Raw genomic sequence first — 18,652 nt, 5'->3', positions numbered from 1 at the left:
AATTCAACTGGACAGCTGTGGGATAGTGGGATAGCACCTTTAATTGCTGAGGTGGACTGTTGATATGTTGGGGGTTTGATACTCTGAAGTGGTTTGATGAAAGCTCCTTTTGACCGTGAGCAAGTTTGTTGGTCTGTGTTTTAAGTACAACAAATATTATTATTTTTTGCAAGTGCTTTATTGTACAATCCACTGGCAGTAAAAGGATTCAATACTATTACGTGGGGATTCCTTATTATCATCATTTATTTGTGAAGGATTCATGGTTTCACTTTGTAAGTTAAATGCATATTCAATCATTTTAAGGGAGTAACTAAAAAATAAAATAAAGATTTCTAAATATTTTAAGTGTGTTGAATATGAAAAAATATTGCAAACTGCAGAAATGTCACCATTAATTGTACACGTAGTGTCCACACTGTATCCTGCAAGCACTAAGGAAAACAAATGATCTCTGCTGTTTTTATTTTTCTTGGCATATTTAGCTTAGAAGTATTATGGGTAAGGTTGATTTTATTTATTTTTAAATATTTTTTTTTTAAAGTACAAATTCTAATGTGTTCTGGTTTAGGAAATTGTACTGTAATCACTTCCTACACACCGTAGCTGTAATAAACCACTTCCTCTTTTCTGTCTCCTTTTTAACTCTGGATATGCCTTTTTTTTTCTTTTCTTCTCACGACAGACGAGGAGGGGTTGAGCTAAGAAGAGACCGAGCTTGTGTGCCTGAGCTGAGAAGTGAGCTTGTGTGTGTGTTCACACATGCCTGAGAATGCTGGCTCCTGGGAGAGAATAATTGGACACGTGCTTGTGAAGCTGCTCGCAAGCTGCACAACTCCCTCAGTGTGGCACATCTGTCACAGTGCAGCCTTTACTTTATGTGCCAGATGAGACGTGGACTCCGTGTTTTTTTTTTTTTTTTTTTAAAGCGGGTTGATTATGGCTTTTAATTGTCTGTGCGTGGCACTGTGTTTTGTACTGGAGGCCACAGCGTTTGGACCAGTGCCGAGGGTCACATGGCAACATAAAGGTAAATATTTGATTTTGGTCTCGGGTCAATTGGTACAGTTGTTTATAAGCCGCCTGCCTGCTTCCCTGATTTCCCTGTGATATGACTGCTCCTGTACGTGTAATTGTACAATGTCCGGCACACTGTGCTACCCTCACTGCTGCTGCTGTAACTCCACAGCACATCATTATAGCTTTGGACTATTCCTAAATGAGTGGTATGTTCTGTGGCTTTTAACCCCTAGATTGTTTCTCTTAAGGACTACACTGTCAAAAAATGCAATGCAACGTATTTGATCCTGAGGTAGCATGTTATGTGATAACATTTTGATGCTGTGCCTGAATGGGTTTATCAATGCAGGTTAGAAAAGTGTAAGCACGTGGGGGGTGGCACGTGAGCCTGTGCAATAAAAACTGAACCTCACACAAAACAAATCGGAGTGTAGTGTAATGATGACCCCCTTTTTAATGGCTAACCGATGTTATAAGAGAATAGCAGGATTTTGGGACCACTACAATGCCTTCTGTTAGAAATGTCAAGCACACAAATACTGATTTAAGGAACTGCAAGATGACTGCACTTCTCTCCAGTGCCATGTTACTGGTTCTGTGGTGCTAAACCAGTGGGTGGTGATTGCATGATCCAGTTTGCCCCCTGACACAGTTAGAGCCGGAACAGATTTCAATAGCTAATAAGTGTTCTCGGAGTATGTTATCTGGCAGGAACCCAAACTCGCTCACCCACTGAAGTCAATAGGAGTGTAAGTGCGATGGAGCCCTGATTGACAGCCCTAATTGCAGCTGAATGAATAACCCCCATAAAGCCAGCAGAGCAGGAGTTCTAAATATTTTGACTATTATCCACCTAGTTAAAAGAGAATCTGGAGACAAAGATAAGCAAAACACTGCTCACTTTTTCTTGAATTATTGTGACTACAATAACCGATAAAGCAAAAGATCCATGCATAAAACCTCACTCTTCAGTATTGGGACTGTGTGGTGGCTGTATCTCTGGAGTGTCTTTCTTTAGGACCGTCCTGTGTGCCCTCAGCTTTCACTCTGGCCCATTGCTCTTTGATTGTAAAATTGTAAGTGGATAATATATTGCCAGTTGAAACACACATGGCTGTTATCTATGACCACTTAAAAAGGCAGCAGTAGTAGTAAAATAGTCTTTTACTATCCTCTTCATAATTGCCAGTACTTACAAAAAGTTCCCCCTTTTCTGTGTCTATGTAGTTGAAAGATCTAGTAGCAATGTTGAGCCTGAAGAAATGTGCATTGTTGTTGTAGGTTGCGATACCTTTTAGGAACAAACATTCGGATTCTCTGTAGATGTAATTTGCAGAAATGCGGATTAAATTATAAAGTACAGAGCTTTTCTAAAGGTAGTTCTTTAAGTGTGATATGCACACTGGTTACCACTAAAGATGAAACCTCTGAGTTTTGAAAGCTCTGTACATTATAATTGAGTTTGCGTTTGTGCAAAGTACAGACTGTCTGCTTTCAAGATGAAGTCTGATTAATAGCACGATGACTGGTGTGTGACTGTTTCTAAATTACGTAGCATGGCGTTGCTTTGAAGTCGTCTTGAAGTGTGCTGTACATTGTTTCCTCCCCCCAACACCGATTTAGCATCTCTCTTCTCTTGCATTGCAAGCTAGGAAGTTCTGCAACTGTGCCGTTCTCTTTAACCCCTTCTGTTTTACTAACAATACAAAGATTGTAGTGTTTCCTTGTGGTGTTACAAATGCATCTCCCACCTCTGATATAAAGAAAACTTACGGCAGCACGCTGAATAACTTTTTGTTCCAATGCAACACCTTATTATATTATTATGAACGTAACATAATATAACAGTTCGTGAGGGTCTCCTGTATCTTCCGCTGGGACCTTCCTCAACCTCCAAAGTTCTTTGCTGTGCTGCTGTTTTTTCTTTCCGCTGTGACTTTTGGGTGGGACAGCCCAACATCTATAACATCTATAAGAGCACATGCACACAGTTTGTATAATATGATTTTTTCTTTTTTTTATATATTGCTAACTGCAGTGGATAAAGTTTGACTCTTGAAGCGCATACACTTTTTTTACGCATAGTTTGCACCTCTATGAGATGGTGGAATTAGCGAGACCAACAATTATTGTACTTTCCACTTTGTATTTCACACAGGCTCCAGTTACACTCGGCAGTTCCAAAGTTGGAGTGTAATTATGTATATCTTTATATAGCAGGGGAAAGAAATAGGTGCACTCACTGGATTTATGCCACTGCCTCATCCCCCGCTGGGGAGACCTATACTACAGGACACATTCTCTTAAAACAAAGAGCCGGCACTCCAGAGGTCTTCATACAAAAAAAAGAGATTTTAATCCACATCGATCAACGTTTCGGTCAAACACACTGACTTCTGGAGTGCCAGTTCCTTTTAGTTTTAGGAGGAGGTGCTCTATATCTTTATATAGAGCCATTCATGTACATGGTGCTTTACAGCAGTAACACACGTGGCATACTAGGAATTAGCGCTTCATACATAAAAGTAGATAAGGAGTCCCCTGCCCTGAAGAGCTTAATATTATTATTTAGTTATTTGAGGCACCACTTATTCTGCAGTGTGGGTTACCAAGACAAATACATTACATTATTTTGTAATGGGACATACAGTATTAGGACTATTCGGCTCTGAGGAGCTGGCAATCTAAAAAGGTGTGCCTGGAAGCTGAAGTTCTAGTTGAGGAGATAAGGTGCAAGGTTATGTTTAGGAGGCGGGTGCCTGTAACGTTATATTCTGGTCTTTGGGAGATGGTAGCCGTGGTAGAAAGAGGATGGGGAACAGTAAGGCTTGGTATGGTCATTATTCACCAAAATGATGCAGGTCTTAATTCTCTTTATTTTCATTCAATTAAAGCTAAATATCTCCAGAGTCACTGGTGAAATGACCTCTAACATTCTTTTCCTCAGATTTGCGTTTAAACTTCTTATATCAAGGGCGACACCACATTATATATGTGAAATGTTATCCAGCAGTCGAGCGAGTAATTAAAGTAGTCTTAATTTGTAACTGATGATTTCTTTTGATTTACCAGAAGTGCATTTAACGCATTTTCACGAGAAAGACGTTTTCAACTATTCCACTTTATTGCTCAGTGAAGATCAGGATGTTCTGTATGTTGGCGCCCGAGAAGTCATCTTTGCTGTCAATTCACTGGATATTGCGGAGAAACAGCATGAGGTGGGTATCATGTCTTTCTTTTTGCAACATAGCATGAAGAGGGCTTTTTGGTCCGTTGGGAAATTATATTTTTGTTTTATACTTTTACCTGCTAACGAGACCAAGTAGTATATAACCTAACAAGACCTGATGATTTGCAATGTTCCTTCAGATGTGGAGATTTTGTGCACCATCTTTACATTAAGAAACTTCAATACATTTACTTATCTGGCCACCCTACCAAAAATGTCCTCTCTGCTGTTACCAGGAACTAAATCATTGTTTTCTTCCGATATCGATGAGCCATGTTTGTATTTCATGTATGGGTTAGAGCAGTGGTGCGCAAACTGGGGGGCGGGCGCAAGATTTTTTGGGTGGGGGCGGTTACAGACACCCCATGCTGTTCCCCAAAGCATTTAAGTTAAATGCCGTGGAGCACGCTCGGCCTCTGTAACTTCCCTTACCTGGTCTCCGGCGTTTCCAGCAATGCATCGCCATGGCAACTTGAAGTCACATGACGTCGTGACCCAGGGTTAGAGGATGTAATTTTTCCACTCGCCTTTATCCATGTGAAAATGAACATGTAAACTCTAATGATTCTAAGCATTTCTTTACATTTTCAGCTCGCCTACAGCTATCGCCAGCAGAAGCGATTGCATGTAAAATAGTCTTCACTCTTATAGTGCCCTAATGCTGTACTTGGTACTTCATCAGGGTTCTGTTTGTTGCATAGGCGATGATTGGGGTGGTGACCCTGATCTAAAACGGAAGTGGAGGGCACTCGCCTTCCTCATGGGGGTGACAGTCGCAGCTATGTGATTACTAGCTTTTCAACTGACCCCTGAACATCTTGACCATACAAAAGAAAATATTCTAATGATACTGGTGGCAACCCTGGCTGGAGCAGAATGGTGACCTGACAATTGTCATTCATACATGCGTGCCCTTTCCTTCAGGCATTACAGGTGTTTATTTCAGCAAGCTAATTCCCAGGAAAATAAGTCATGGAGAGTCTCTTTCCAATAGGGTCCTTGGCACTATTGCAGTTTAATGAACAAACCCCCTTAGGGGTATACTCTATTTAACTTGAAGCGGGCAATTGAAGTTGATAGGGATTTTCGCCTGCAGAGCTTCCATAAGCGCCTGTATGTGTGATATTGCTCAATGGGATCAGCACAGTTCACGTTTAACCTTTTCAGTGGCCCTGGGGACTAAAACACCTGTGTGTACAATTCCTCTCAGGCAATGAAAGGGTTAATAAATAAAACAGGAACTGTGCTACCATACGCAGAAGGCATGACCCAGTGGCAAAAGTGAACAGGTCTCTCCACACCGCAAGTATCAGAATAAGGTAAGCTCGTCAAAGGCGGACTCCTCACTGTGCACATGTCAGGCCTATATAAGAAACACACGTCCTTGAAGAATTAGAAGAAGAGAAAACCTGAAAGGAAAATGTATGTAGGACTGTGTGTTTAACCGCTGCCAGCGGTAGTAAAATATACCAGCTAAAAACGGCCGTCATCCGGAAACTCCAACATCGGGCATTAAAAAAAAAAAAAAAGCTGAGATTAAAAGCCTATGTAAGACATAACACAAGAACATGTCATAAGGTTTGGGAGACCTTGTACTCTGAGGGGAATCTTTGAATCTGTGAATCAGTGCGGGTAGAGAGTTGTATCCTCTCTCAGAGAACTCATTATTGTGTGAAGTGAGCGGTCTTGCAGTTACTCATCGACAATATATTTTACGATACCTGTGTTAGAAATGTGGTACTTGCCCTCCTCCCCTTTACTATTTTCTGAATCCCTTCTTTTTGTTTTTCTAAAACTCTTAATAAAAAATAAGTAAAAAAAAAAAAAAAAAGCTGATTTATAATGTTTAAATAAAGACCGGTTGACAGATCAGTGTGTATGATAAACGTGTGGCCAGCAGATATCATTGTGCGACTCCGGAGTACAGCTACTAGAGATGATAGTAACTTTGTTTGCAAAGATGGTTTATTTTTTGTTTAGTTCTTTTACCGGAGTCCAAGCACTGACATTTTAAGGTAACATGTAACTATTTATTGTGCCAGAAAAAGAAACGCGGCACTGTTTCCCTATCTGACAGTGAATGGGCTACGGCTACGTCCATAGCAGGGGAAGCCGCGCGGACGCTGCGCGCTGAGCCCCTGCATCCTCAATGAGGATGTCTTTAGAGGGGGCTCACGTGAGCGTCCGCAGGCGTGCTGAGGCGTTGGAATTTTCAGCCGATAGCAAAGCCTGTTTCTCAGCGCGCTGTCGGCTGAAAACCTCCAATCACAGCAAAGCAACGTCAACGTCACTGCGCCTTGACGTCGTTGCATCGCGGGCTATTGGCCCAGCGACGTCACTTCCCCGCCTCCCGATCGCGCACGCTGGCTCGCCTGCCAGTCCATGGGATCGCTCCTGACCGGGCAGGCGAGCCTCAGCGTCAGCGCGGAGGAGCGCAGGCTGAGGCTCTATGGACACAGCCTAAGACTGCAGTAAGGTTGAAAGGTTGCTGAATCTTCTGTATAATGTATTACTTTAGACTGTTCTGAGTTCTCACACACTCGCCCCTTACCGTGCCAGGCCCTATAAACGTATTCAATGTGTTGCCTAAGAAGTGGCGCTACCAACGATCTAACACTTTGTTTTCTCCATTTGAGATGTTCAAATCGGTGACTTATTATTTTTATCTGCAATATGATCTCTTACATAGGGTCCTGCACCTGTGTTTGCTTCTCTTTAAAGCAGCAAACCCCCTCTCCCCCATTCATGGAATTTTACAAAAACTGTTGGTTCCCAACGCTAAAAATAGTGTGGTTTAGCTCCAGCGGACCCCCCCTTCTCACCTCCCCCCTCCCCAGTTTGAGAGTGGAGAGAATGTTGCCCCTTTAAGCATTATTCCGTATAAAGATTCTCTGACACGATATTGTAGTTCAACTGAGGCAAAAAACAAATGGAATGGAATACAATGCTTTCAGTATGAGAGTTGTGGGCTCAGCTGTTTCTTGCACCAGTGTGGTTTCACTCAAAGTTATGTTGGAGGGAAGTAACTGTTTGTTTCCTCTTTTTTGCCTTAGGTTTACTGGAAAGTCACTGACGAGAAAAGCAGCGAGTGTGCCAGGAAAGGCAAATCCAGACAGGTATGTTGGCCTGAAATTAGCAGTATAACATAGTATAAAGGTTGCATGTCATTATATGCTGTCGTTTTAAAATGATCAGTGTGATCAGACACAGACACATTTGGAGTGATGATGTAGTAATAATATAAAGCTTTCTGCATATGTCTGTCTGCGTATGTCTGTGTATGTCTGGGAACTGGGCTGACATGGCATCATCAAACCTCCCCTGGTTATACTAATAGAAATAAATAAGTACTTTAAGAAAGTAAGTGTGTGTGTGTGATATATTTATTTTTATATTTATATATATATATATATATATATATATATATATATATATATATATATATATATATATATATATATATATATATATATATATATATATATATATATATACAGTATATTACTCAGAATTTTGAGGTGTCTTAAATCTGGGGGGTGGAGAGAGAGATAAGAGGGAAGGTACGTTCATTTGAAATGTGTACAGGATTATACAGTGTGGCTTCAGTCAGGCAAACAAAACTTGACCTTGTACTTGGCCTATGGCTTGGCCCAGATTGTTGGATTTGGGATGCTGTATGAGAGAGGGGGATTGGCCTCTGGGGGCTGAATGTTGTTTGAGCATTAGCAGTGACACAAAATATATATTTTTTTATTATATATTGACCCCTTTGTGAGTGATATGGATTGTCGCTGTGTTCGTCGTCGTAAGCATGTATGCTGCATTGTGCAGAATGGACATGTATGTGTGTTTGCCGTTCCTATCCCTGCAAAGTGACCCTGGGGAGAAACTCACTACAGCTCACAGTGCAGATACTGAGCACCTTCTTTCTGTCATTGCCTTAATATTTCATTTGCCGGCACATCTTCATCCTGTGTTGCTATGACTTCTCTTCATGGATGTGAGCAAATCATGGATTGCTTTTGAGCTTCAGTGATACATTTGAGAGGCCCCCCGGGTGCCCAAAACAATGACTGTAACACAATCTTTATTCCAGTCGTTATATACTGTGTTTCATGTTTTTTACAAACTCTTTACATTAGTCAAAGTCATATTTTAGAAGTAGTGGCACTGTACCGCAGTCTGTGGCGGTTATTCATTGAGCCAGGATAGTGCCGATCAGGGGACTATAACACAAACTCCCAATGATGTCTGTGGGAGATTGTTATAGCGCCCCAATCAGCACTATCACAGTTTAATGAGTAACAGCCTATATCTCTTAAATAAGTGAACTGTTTTCGGAATTCAGTCAGTTTTTGAAAAAGTGTTAAGCATTTTTACCTCTTGTTTAAATAAATAGGCATATTGGGGGGCGGTGTATTCTCATTAATTGAGGGGGGAGAGAGAATATATTCTCATTAAGTACACCCTTGCACTTTGCGCGCTTAATAGAGTGATACATTTTTTGATAGTGACGCTATATTTGTATTTCTTTCATGCTGTAGCAACACAGACACGGTATATATCTCCACACACTTTGAATATTCAAAGGGTCAGTAAAAAAAAAGGATTGCGTTGTTCTTCCATTTATTTTGCTCCTTCGTTTCTAATACATTTTTAAGGACAAATTCAAATAGATCTACAGTATAAGCAAATACATATACAGTATTTACAAAGCAAGATGTAATGCAAGAATGCTTTTCTTTCCTGCAATTTTTATACCTGTTCTCTTTTGTACGGATGCCACTTGAAGCGTGTGGTGAGAAGCAGGTCAGCACCCTGTAACTATGCCACTGTCAACGTGGCCGAGTAGGAAGATCACTTTTCTAACTGGTTATTCTCATTAGGAAGTTGGCACATTTACTTTGTAATGTAAGCCTAGTTTCAGTGGAGTGCTAGTGTTTTATCGGGATGGGATACTTTATCATGCATGTTCCTTTGTTGTTACAGACAGAATGCCTGAACTACATTCGTGTGCTGCAACCACTCAATAACAATGCTCTGTACGTGTGCGGAACAAATGCATTTCAGCCCACCTGCGACCATCTGGTTAGTGCTGCTATAACAAATGTGTTCTTTCTAAGCAGCGATTTGCAATAAGCTAATTAAACAATCATTCTCAACGGGGCGGTGGTAATTACATAATCATGATTCTCAAGGGCAACTGGAGGCACCAACAAAAGCAAAGAGATTGATAAATACTCATTTAATGCTCCCAGACGTTAGCTGTACTAATTGTGTAAAAGACTCCCGAGGCCATCCACATGCCTTCCCTACGGGCATACAAAGGAGCGCTTTTAACTTCATATCCTTCAGCATTGACCTCTCCAAGCATTAGCATGCTACATTATGCAGATTGTACAGGGCAAACCAAGCACACAGCCAGTAATGTATCCATTTTTGGCTTATTCAAATGCACTTTTTATGTTTAATGGGATTAACTGCCTCAGGCAACACAATTACACTTTAAACTCTCTTGGACAGGGGACTCCTTGTGCCTGCCAAGCTACGTACCGCACTGCGTACACCGTCATTGTTTGTACAATATAGTTGCGTGTATTTCCATAACATGCTAACTTCTAATGCTAGGTGTGTGTCTCGTATAATTTTATTCTAGGACTTAAGTAGTTTTCAGTTGTTGGGTAAAACTGAAGATGGTAAAGGAAGATGCCCATTTGATCCTGTGCAGAGTTACACTTCAGTCATGGTTGGTAAGTGGATTACTCCTATTACTGTAATTTGTCGTTGTACAGGTAAAACTCAATTAAGTGCCTTTTTGGCAAAAACGTACTAAATGCACTTCCTGACTTGGAATTTCTTGATATGTCTATTGAAAAACCTCATTAAAAACACCTAATCTTCAGAATTTGTCATTTCAAAATACCTTCCTTTTTTAAATACAGATTTTTTTTTCCCCTGTCAAAAAACATTTCATCGCCTTTTCCTCAGTACTCAATGTAGTTAATGACCTTTACCTTTACAGTGACGAATTGTTCCCCCTCTGCACACTTATTTTCCAAAGGGCACGTGACTTAGACATGCCTAGAACATTCATTTAATCTCTTTCCACCTCTACGAGTTGACAAAGCTGCTCCATTTCTACTAAATGTGATTTGAAACAAACCAATAGTGATCCTGTTTCTATTGTATCAATATTGATAATGTTTGTAATCTAATTATTTAAATTAAAAGAACTAAAAAAATTCAACTAAAATGTAAGGATAACCAACATTTGAAAGCAGTTTGCTAATCAGATGTCCCCTCTATAAAACTGGTTATACTGTACATTAAATATATTTCATTAAATTATTAAACCCCACCTATCAACTACCATTGAAAGCTTCCAGCATCACAGCCACTCTTACTGTTGTTTAAAAAAATAATCAACGGGTCCCCTGGAACTATACCACACTAATCATCACACTTTGGGCACACCTAGTTTCCAAGATATTTCACTTTTTACTCCTCAACTTAAAAATAAATCCAAGATAGCCACGTGGGCTACGACATGGTGTCCTGATGACACTGTGGCTTTTGATTGGCTGCTAGTGGCGCATTTCTTTCAAATACGATTTCTTGCCCAGATAATTAAAAGCTAAATATGTAGGGAACCAAGGAGATGCCAGAGATTAATCCAGTGGTGTTCATGTTCTTGGATTCCCAGTTCTGAGAATGGGAAAAGAGAAGATTTGAGCAGCATTAATTTCTGCCTTAAATGTAGAAATTTCAAGTAATTAAAATCGGCCTTTCTTTTTCTAAAGATGGAGAACTGTACTCTGGGACATCCTTTACCTTCCTGGGCAGTGAGCCTATCATTTTTAGACACTCCCAGCAAAGTCAACTAAGAACGGAGTATGCAGTACCTTGGCTTAATGGTAAGTAGTTCTGTTAAACAAGAATAACCATACATTCAATGACCTTTAATCATGTCTGGATCTGCGAATAGTCCAACAGTCAAATAGAAATTGGCATACAGCTCGGAGAAGCTAGTATTCTCCTGCTTGGGCGTTGGCACAATTCTTTGTAGCATTTGATATATATATTTTTTTCTGTTGGGCCATCATAAAATATGCCTGGCTTTGGGTCACAAAGCCGGGACAGAAACATGGACGCACAGTATGCTTTTCTCATCGCTGCCACAGGGCCAGTGTGTGCATTTGCTTTGCAATGCGTTGCTGCCCACTCCTCTGAAAGCAAATGGATTTATTTCCACCTCTGAGAGTCAAATGGTTTCAGCGACAGGCATTCCGTTTATTAACTCTCGTTGGAAGGATGGAAACTGTAATCCTGACAGTACAATGTTGATGAATTCAGGTCTGCATAAATGTATTCATTTGTCTTGTTTTCTAGAACCCAGTTTTGTGTTTGCCGATGTGATCAGGACACCGCAGAACAATCCAGACGGAGAGGACGATAAGGTGTATTTCTTCTTCACGGAAGTATCGGTCGAGTATGAATTTGTTGGCAAGCTTCTAATTCCAAGAATAGCCCGCGTCTGCAAGGTGGGTCACAGATCATTACAGTATTTTTAGATGCCAGACATCTGACTGAGCACATTCTCTGCACATTGGTTTTGATTACATTGTGTTTTTGCCACTGAATTTAATGGTCATTATTCTGTGGTCTTAGCATGTCTCTGTAGGTTCACGTTATTTTATTTTGTGCATTACAAAACTCTCTTAAAATGTTATATATAGATATATATGTCGCCGTCATGCTCTGAATGACTCCGAATTAATTTTCATCTGGTCTTGCTTGACATCGAATACATGCATTTTTGTTTTCATTTTCCAAATGTTTTCTTTCTTTCTTTCCACCACTTGTTACATTTTTAAGAAAACTCTGAACACCGTTCTCTGTATTAAACTGCTCCAATATGTGTTCATAATTTATTGTGGCACAATGCAGTAAAAACTTCTTTATGTAGCGTGATTAGGGAATGTAGCATTGTGCATAGTGGAACAGTAGAGACACAGGGAGTCTGTCACCCAGACAACTCCATAGTCTGATTTTAGTATCCGGGACTTGGTGATGTGAAATGTATTTTGCCTAAGGAGCTGGCAATGGGGCAGTGTTAATTATGAATGGTAAAACAAATATGAATTGTTTAATTTGGTTACAATTTTTGTTGCACTTTTCAACTCGGCTTAAGTGTGTAACTGTTATACAATCTAAAAATGTAAGTGTGACTAATGTTGTGGAATATGTTTGTGGTGAAGACTTTAGCATGCGAATCAGTAACATAATCTCCTAGAACCAGCATCTCAATTCTGGCATGAATACTGTGGGTTTTGTACATAATTGACCCATTGAGCTAAACTTTTCTTCATGACATTCGCACACAATGTACTAATAAAACATCTGTTCACTTCCGATGAAACGTCCTATTAGCACACATTGTTGTTTACATAAGCCAAAAAAACAAAACAATGTTACTGCGACAAGTGTAATCACTGTTACACTGTTGACGTATTTTAAATTTGAGAAGGTTTTTAACCAGTGGGGGTTTCACAAATGTTGATGACAAACACTCCCTCCCGACCTGTAGTTGGCAAACGATCAGGTTGTGTTTCTTGTCTTGTTCTGCTGTGATGACCTTTTTTTCAATTTCTACATTGTTTTCTCTCACTGACTTGAGCGTGAGCAGATTAAGGGTTTCTAAGGAGCATGGCTATTTCCAATAACACATTCATTTATGTTGCAGAGTTATTTATACCCTCTGGCAAGGACGAAGCTGAATGTTTAAGGAGGATTAAGACAGATATCCACACTGTAGCATATGCCCAGAAAATGTGTATATTTTTTTTTAGTTGATGTGCGCATGTCATTGTCACAAAGCGTTCATTGTGCTCCATGGTGGTGATTACATTTTTTCCCCAGTTTCTTTTAACTCTGTAAAGTCTACATTGACCAAAGGACGAAGAAGCCTTTTCTGTTTTCTCCAGAGAATCTGCCTACATGGCCCGGGAAATACATGTGCACATTTTTCTGGTTCCTGGAATTTTTCCTGCAGGCATGTGTGATTTAGTTCACAAATAACTCACATTTTCTTACAAACTCACATTTAAGAAAAATTCTTCGGAACTGAAAACTGTGTGTCCCTACAGAGGTGCCTTCGAAACCCTATATTTTATCATTCAAACGTAAAAGAATGAGCAACCTTGCAGATCTATTTTAACTCTCTGTGCAGATATTGGTTATATGTGTTGCAGGATGCCTTTGACAGGCTGGTTTTTGTCTTAACTGGTGATGACAGGTGGAAGTTCCTACTGAGCTTTCATCACTCAGGAGAAAAAATGACCCTCAGCTGCCTGCTTCTGTCAGTCTGTATGTTAGAAAATGTTGGCTAATTGAGTATCTGCATTGTGTAAAGAAGGTGGATTTTATTTGTCTTCGTGAACCTATTCAGCTGTTTTTTGACAGTGATCCTAAACTCGTGTTTTATTTCAAGCATCCAGTTAGGACTCCTTCGATGCCAGAACGGTCAGCAACGCATTGCAAGCGTGAGACAATGTGAGAGTTTTTTTAAGAGGAGACAGGCAGGCTAGAATTTCTGAAAAGTGCAGATTTCAGCATCTGACAGAATGACTACGGAATGGAAAGTCCCCAAGCTTATCAGCCTCAAATAGATCAGGAACGAATGTAGGTTCATCCCCCTGATGCATTAGCGACTTCTCCCTGGATCTGTCTTCCTGTGTATTTCTCCTGTCATACTCTGTATTCCCCCTTTTATTTGCTTGCTTATTTGTGCCCCCAACTTGGTGACATTTGAAGGCTTCTTTGCATGGACAGCTCGTATCTGGTCCTGTCACAACATTTTGATGAGGTTTAGGTCCGGACTTTGACTACGCCATTCTACGGATGGCCTGAGATTCTCTTCTAGAATCTTTCGATACAATGACGCCTGGTTGTGTCAATGATAGCAAGCTATCCAGGGCCTTAGGCAGCAAAGGAGCCCCAAACCATCACACTCCGACCACCATGCTTGGTGGTTGGGATGAGGTTCTTCTGGTTAAGGTTTCTCATTGAGGCCAAAAAGTTCTACCTTTTGACTCATCTGTTCAGAGAACATTGTTTCAGAAGTCTTGTAGATCTATGTTCTCTTTGGTAAACTTCAGACGGCAGCAATGTTCTTTTTAGAGAGCAGTGGTTTCCTCCTGGCTATCCTTCCATGAACATCATTTTTGTTCAGTCTTTTTCTTCTAGTTGAGTCATTAACACTCAGATTAGCCCAGGTGAGAGTGGCCTGCAGATCCTAGGACGTTACTCTGGGGTTCTTTGTGAGTTCCTGAATGATTTGTCAGTTTGTTCTTTGAGAAATTTTGGTAGGACGACCGCTCCTTGGTAGTGACTGTGTTTTTGAACTTTCTCAATTTGTAGACTATCTGTCTCAGTTTATTGGTAGAGCTCCAAATCCTTAGAAATAGTTTTGTAACCCTTTCTATACTGATGATCATCAATAACTGTTTTTCTGAGGTCCTCAGAGATCGTGGCATGGCGTGTTTCCACACCTATATGGTGAAGATCAAACTCGGAAAGTTTTTGATCTTTATATTGGATGGGGCCCCCCAAACTCACACCTGAAGATCTACCTAATTATTTAAACACCTGATTCTAATTAGCCCCTTTAATTGAGCTGATAAAACTAGGGTTTCATTTACTTTAGCACATACCCTGACTAGTATTTACTGATTGTTTGTCTAATTCATTTATCATTTTGTTTCAAAAGACATGGAATTGGTTAATATAAACCCTATTTGATATTTAAGAAAACACTGGTTTTGATTCAAGAAGGTTATCATGGGAAAACTATGGACTTTCCGTAATTCTCATTGGGGTTCACAAACTTTGTCGGTACTGTATGTTTAAAATGTATCTTTAGGTTTAGTGTAATCTTGAATATATATTTAGTGGCTGCTACATACAAAGTTAAGATAGGCCTAAGACCAGCCTGGGGAAGGTGATATTTAGTTTGTGGTAGCCTTCTATTCCAATCTATCAGAGTTTAGTGAATAGAGTGCAAAAGTGCATATTACTTCACATTGGGGTTTGTGCTTCTACGTTCAATTTCGTACTTTACCTTCTACCATTTTAATGTTTTACACCACACAGAATATTTTATTTTGACTTCTGTTTCATGTTCAGAAGAAATATAAAAGTCGGGGGTTCATTTTTGTGTGCACCCTCAAGTTTTCACATACTTGTCAAAAGATTAGCTTTTTACATTTCCATGTCTCATCAGAGCATGTTTGTTTCTTTTAATGCAGGAATCAGGCTGGCTTAATTAGAGTAATTGTCATCCGCTTGCTTTAACCCAGCTGTTAAAAGTAGTTTTAGACATTCCTGCCGGCATTGTTATGATACGCTTCAGACTGATCATGTGACTAACCAGACTCTTTGTTCTCCCAGCAAAGCTGAATGTGCAAATAAGCTTTGAATAGTAAGTGTGATATTAGTTGGACCCAATTTCTGTCTTTCGTAAATGGATGAGTTTAATATGTATTGTCTTCAGCGCACAGGGAAATACAGGCTTCTCTTCTCTTACGGTCTGGATTTCAGGAACATTGCATGGGGAGGTCTGTCCTAGTGATAAGAGATTTGGGTTTCGGAGTTCGAGTATTGTTGCTATCTCATGATATCTGGAGCACAAGGCAGCAACAGTTGATGTGCAAACACTTCAGGCCAGGGGTGCCTTATCTGTAATGCCCTTGTACTAGGATCAGTAATACAATAGATAATACATTTTAAAAAGTTCTTTACACTTGTCTGGTAGTCTTAAAAATGGCTTCAACCACCTGTATTTAACCCATTAAACATTCCACTGCCATTAGTTCATTTTGGTTGGGGGAGGATGAGGACGACTTCCTCTTCAAGCTCCGTTTTTCATAAAGTAACATACTTTTTGTTACAAAGTAGAGGTACACTCCCCATTAATGCTACCCACAGTAAACCACCCAAGTGGAAATGATCTCTTAGAATGATTACATTTGCTAAAATGGTCTAGTACAGGGGTCTCCAAACCTGTGCTCAAGAGCTGCACACAGGACGGCTTTTATGGATATCCCTGCTTCAGCACAGGTGGCTCAATCAGTGGCCCAGTGAAGCTGAAACAGGGATATCCATAAAAGCCGGCCTGTGTGCGGCTCTTGAGGACAGGTTTGGAGACCCCTGGGATAGTACCTCTTGATATGGTTGTACAGTAGCTAATGAATGTGTAACTGTGTAATGTGTCTGCTTAACATGGGCTTCCCAGAAGGGAACTTTTGTTGTCTGTAAGGTTCATGTATCAATCTATTACTTTGCGTGAAGGTGTTGGGACAAAATGGGCTTTCCTAATGACACACAGAGCTTAAGTTGAGATTTTCATTTTTTTTTTTTACAGCACGTAACAAGTGCATTTATGGAAAGTGGTAGTGTTTTTCACAGTCTATGGGGCTTGGAAAACTTTCCACGTAATGTAAGTCCAGTAAGGAGTAGCACACCTTAAACAAATATTACATTGGAGCTCTGTAATATGCATCATAAACATACTTGACTTCTGAGTAGTATGTATAGTGGGAAGCCAATGTATGTTTCTTCGGTTTCTGAGATATAATGTTTAGTCACAGAAGGAGCTTTACTTTAGATGTAATTATTTGCACTTAGACCTTAGACCCACTTGCATACCGAAGCCACTGACCGTCTATGTCGCTATCTTCTACAAAATCATGAGAAAAAAAAACAGAACATCCTGTGGTTAGGTTTAACCCCTGCAATGCCAGATTGGGCTGCAATATCTTGCTATTGATATAAGGACTGAAAATCAAATTCTGTACTATATAGAACGCTTCAGTCCTATAGCATCTTAAGCTCCACTCAAGGGGCCCCCACAGTTGCCAAGATCGACAACGTTGCCGGTTTCACTTCCTGACTTCTAAAGGGATCTTATTGGCCCATTGTGTTTCCCCTGGAGAGGCAGAAACATCGGTAACTTCTACGTTGTTTGTCGGGAACTGGTGGAGCTGGAAATGTAGTGGTTTGGCTCCAGGAGAAACTCTTTCCATCCTGTAAAGAAAACTGGGTAAAAAAAACAAACAAGTAGGGGGTCGGCTCCTTTAAACAACATTTTTACCCTGTTACAGCTGTATAAATTGAGGTTAGGGAGGGTGGTTTTAGATTTATACAGTGTGACCCAAGATTTATGCAGTGTGACCGTGATTGGCTTAGAAGAGAACATGCAAACTTGTCTATTAAAGACCTAGACTTGCTGTATTTTAGTGGAATGTATCATCCGTATTCGTACATATCAGGGGTGGCCAACTCCAGGCCTCAGGGGCCACCAACAGGTCAGGTTTTCAGGATATCCCTGCTTCGGCACAGGTGGTTCAATCAGTTCCTGCTTCAGCACTGGTGGTGCAGTCGAAGTTTGAGCCACTGATTGAAGCAGGGATATCCTGAACACCTGACCACCTATTGGTGGCCCTTGAGGATTGGTGTTGGCCACCTCTGTTATTTAGTGTAGGAAATATTGATTTGAGCATGTTCATTGCCCACACAAATTCTGCATGTAAGCAAGTTGCAGAATGTTTGAAATAGAGCAGCCCTAATTCACTTGTTTTCTGCAAAAAGAGAACAAAGACTTGTTCTTTTTTCCCCCAGGGTGACCAAGGAGGGCTGAGGACATTACAGAAGAAGTGGACTTCATTTCTTAAAGCCAAACTGATCTGTCACTCACCAGAGAAGAATTTGATTTTCAATGTTGTCAATGATGTATTTATTCTGAAATCGCCACACTTGAAAGAACCAGTGATCTATGGAGTTTTTTCCTCGCATTTGTAAGTTTAAATGGTGTTCTCCGATCGTTTTTGGACTTTTAGATGAGTTTTTATATATAGTAGTTAAAGTGTGACGTTCCTATTCATACAAAGTGCTGCTACTTTTAGAAAACCACAGCAATAGTTTCTTATTTACACACAGTGGCGCGTTCTTCTGAAAGACAATGCACCCCTTTTAGAAGGGGTTATATTCCATACATAATCAGTGAGATCAGTCAGGTCATAAATGAACAGTTATTAGCAGAGTTTTTGTCAATTAATTTGTCTACTAGGTCACCTACAATTGGGCTGTTTTTTTGTGGGAGGGCCACATTGTTTTTCCTTTTTTTTTTTGGCGTACAGTGTTTGGCTTAAAAATAAACTACAAAAGAACAAACCATCCAATCAAAAAGATTGCACAAGCAATTACCAGAATGGTCCTGGTACTAAATGTACATATTCTTAATAGGAAGACGTTGATACAGGATTTTCCAGTTGGTTATAACAAAAGAAAAACCTCACAAGTTGCTAACATAGCAAAACTAGCCTTGATAATTGAATAAAGAGTTTG

General features: G+C 40.2%; 1 protein-coding gene across 7 annotated transcripts in view; it reads left to right on the top strand.

Annotated features, from left to right (window-relative positions):
• SEMA4D (semaphorin 4D) overlaps positions 1–18,652 on the top strand; it is a 131,600-nt gene that overhangs the window by 71,416 nt on the left and 41,532 nt on the right. For all 7 annotated transcript variants that reach the window (XM_075599946.1, XM_075599927.1, XM_075599937.1 and 4 more), the window contains 8 exons: positions 686–1,030; positions 4,093–4,238; positions 7,303–7,365; positions 9,239–9,337; positions 9,906–9,999; positions 11,050–11,163; positions 11,639–11,790; positions 17,927–18,102. In XM_075599946.1, coding sequence (XP_075456061.1) covers positions 940–1,030; positions 4,093–4,238; positions 7,303–7,365; positions 9,239–9,337; positions 9,906–9,999; positions 11,050–11,163; positions 11,639–11,790; positions 17,927–18,102 — 935 coding nt within the window. In that variant the 5' untranslated portion in view covers positions 686–939. The remainder of the gene's footprint in view (positions 1–685; positions 1,031–4,092; positions 4,239–7,302; positions 7,366–9,238; positions 9,338–9,905; positions 10,000–11,049; positions 11,164–11,638; positions 11,791–17,926; positions 18,103–18,652) is intronic.

The sequence above is a fragment of the Ascaphus truei genome, chromosome 1 (genome assembly GCF_040206685.1).
Source record: "Ascaphus truei isolate aAscTru1 chromosome 1, aAscTru1.hap1, whole genome shotgun sequence".
Classification (NCBI taxonomy): Eukaryota; Metazoa; Chordata; class Amphibia; order Anura; family Ascaphidae; genus Ascaphus; species Ascaphus truei.
The sequence above is the reverse complement of the archived record's forward strand: the minus strand, read 5'-3'. Positions and strand labels throughout refer to the sequence as shown.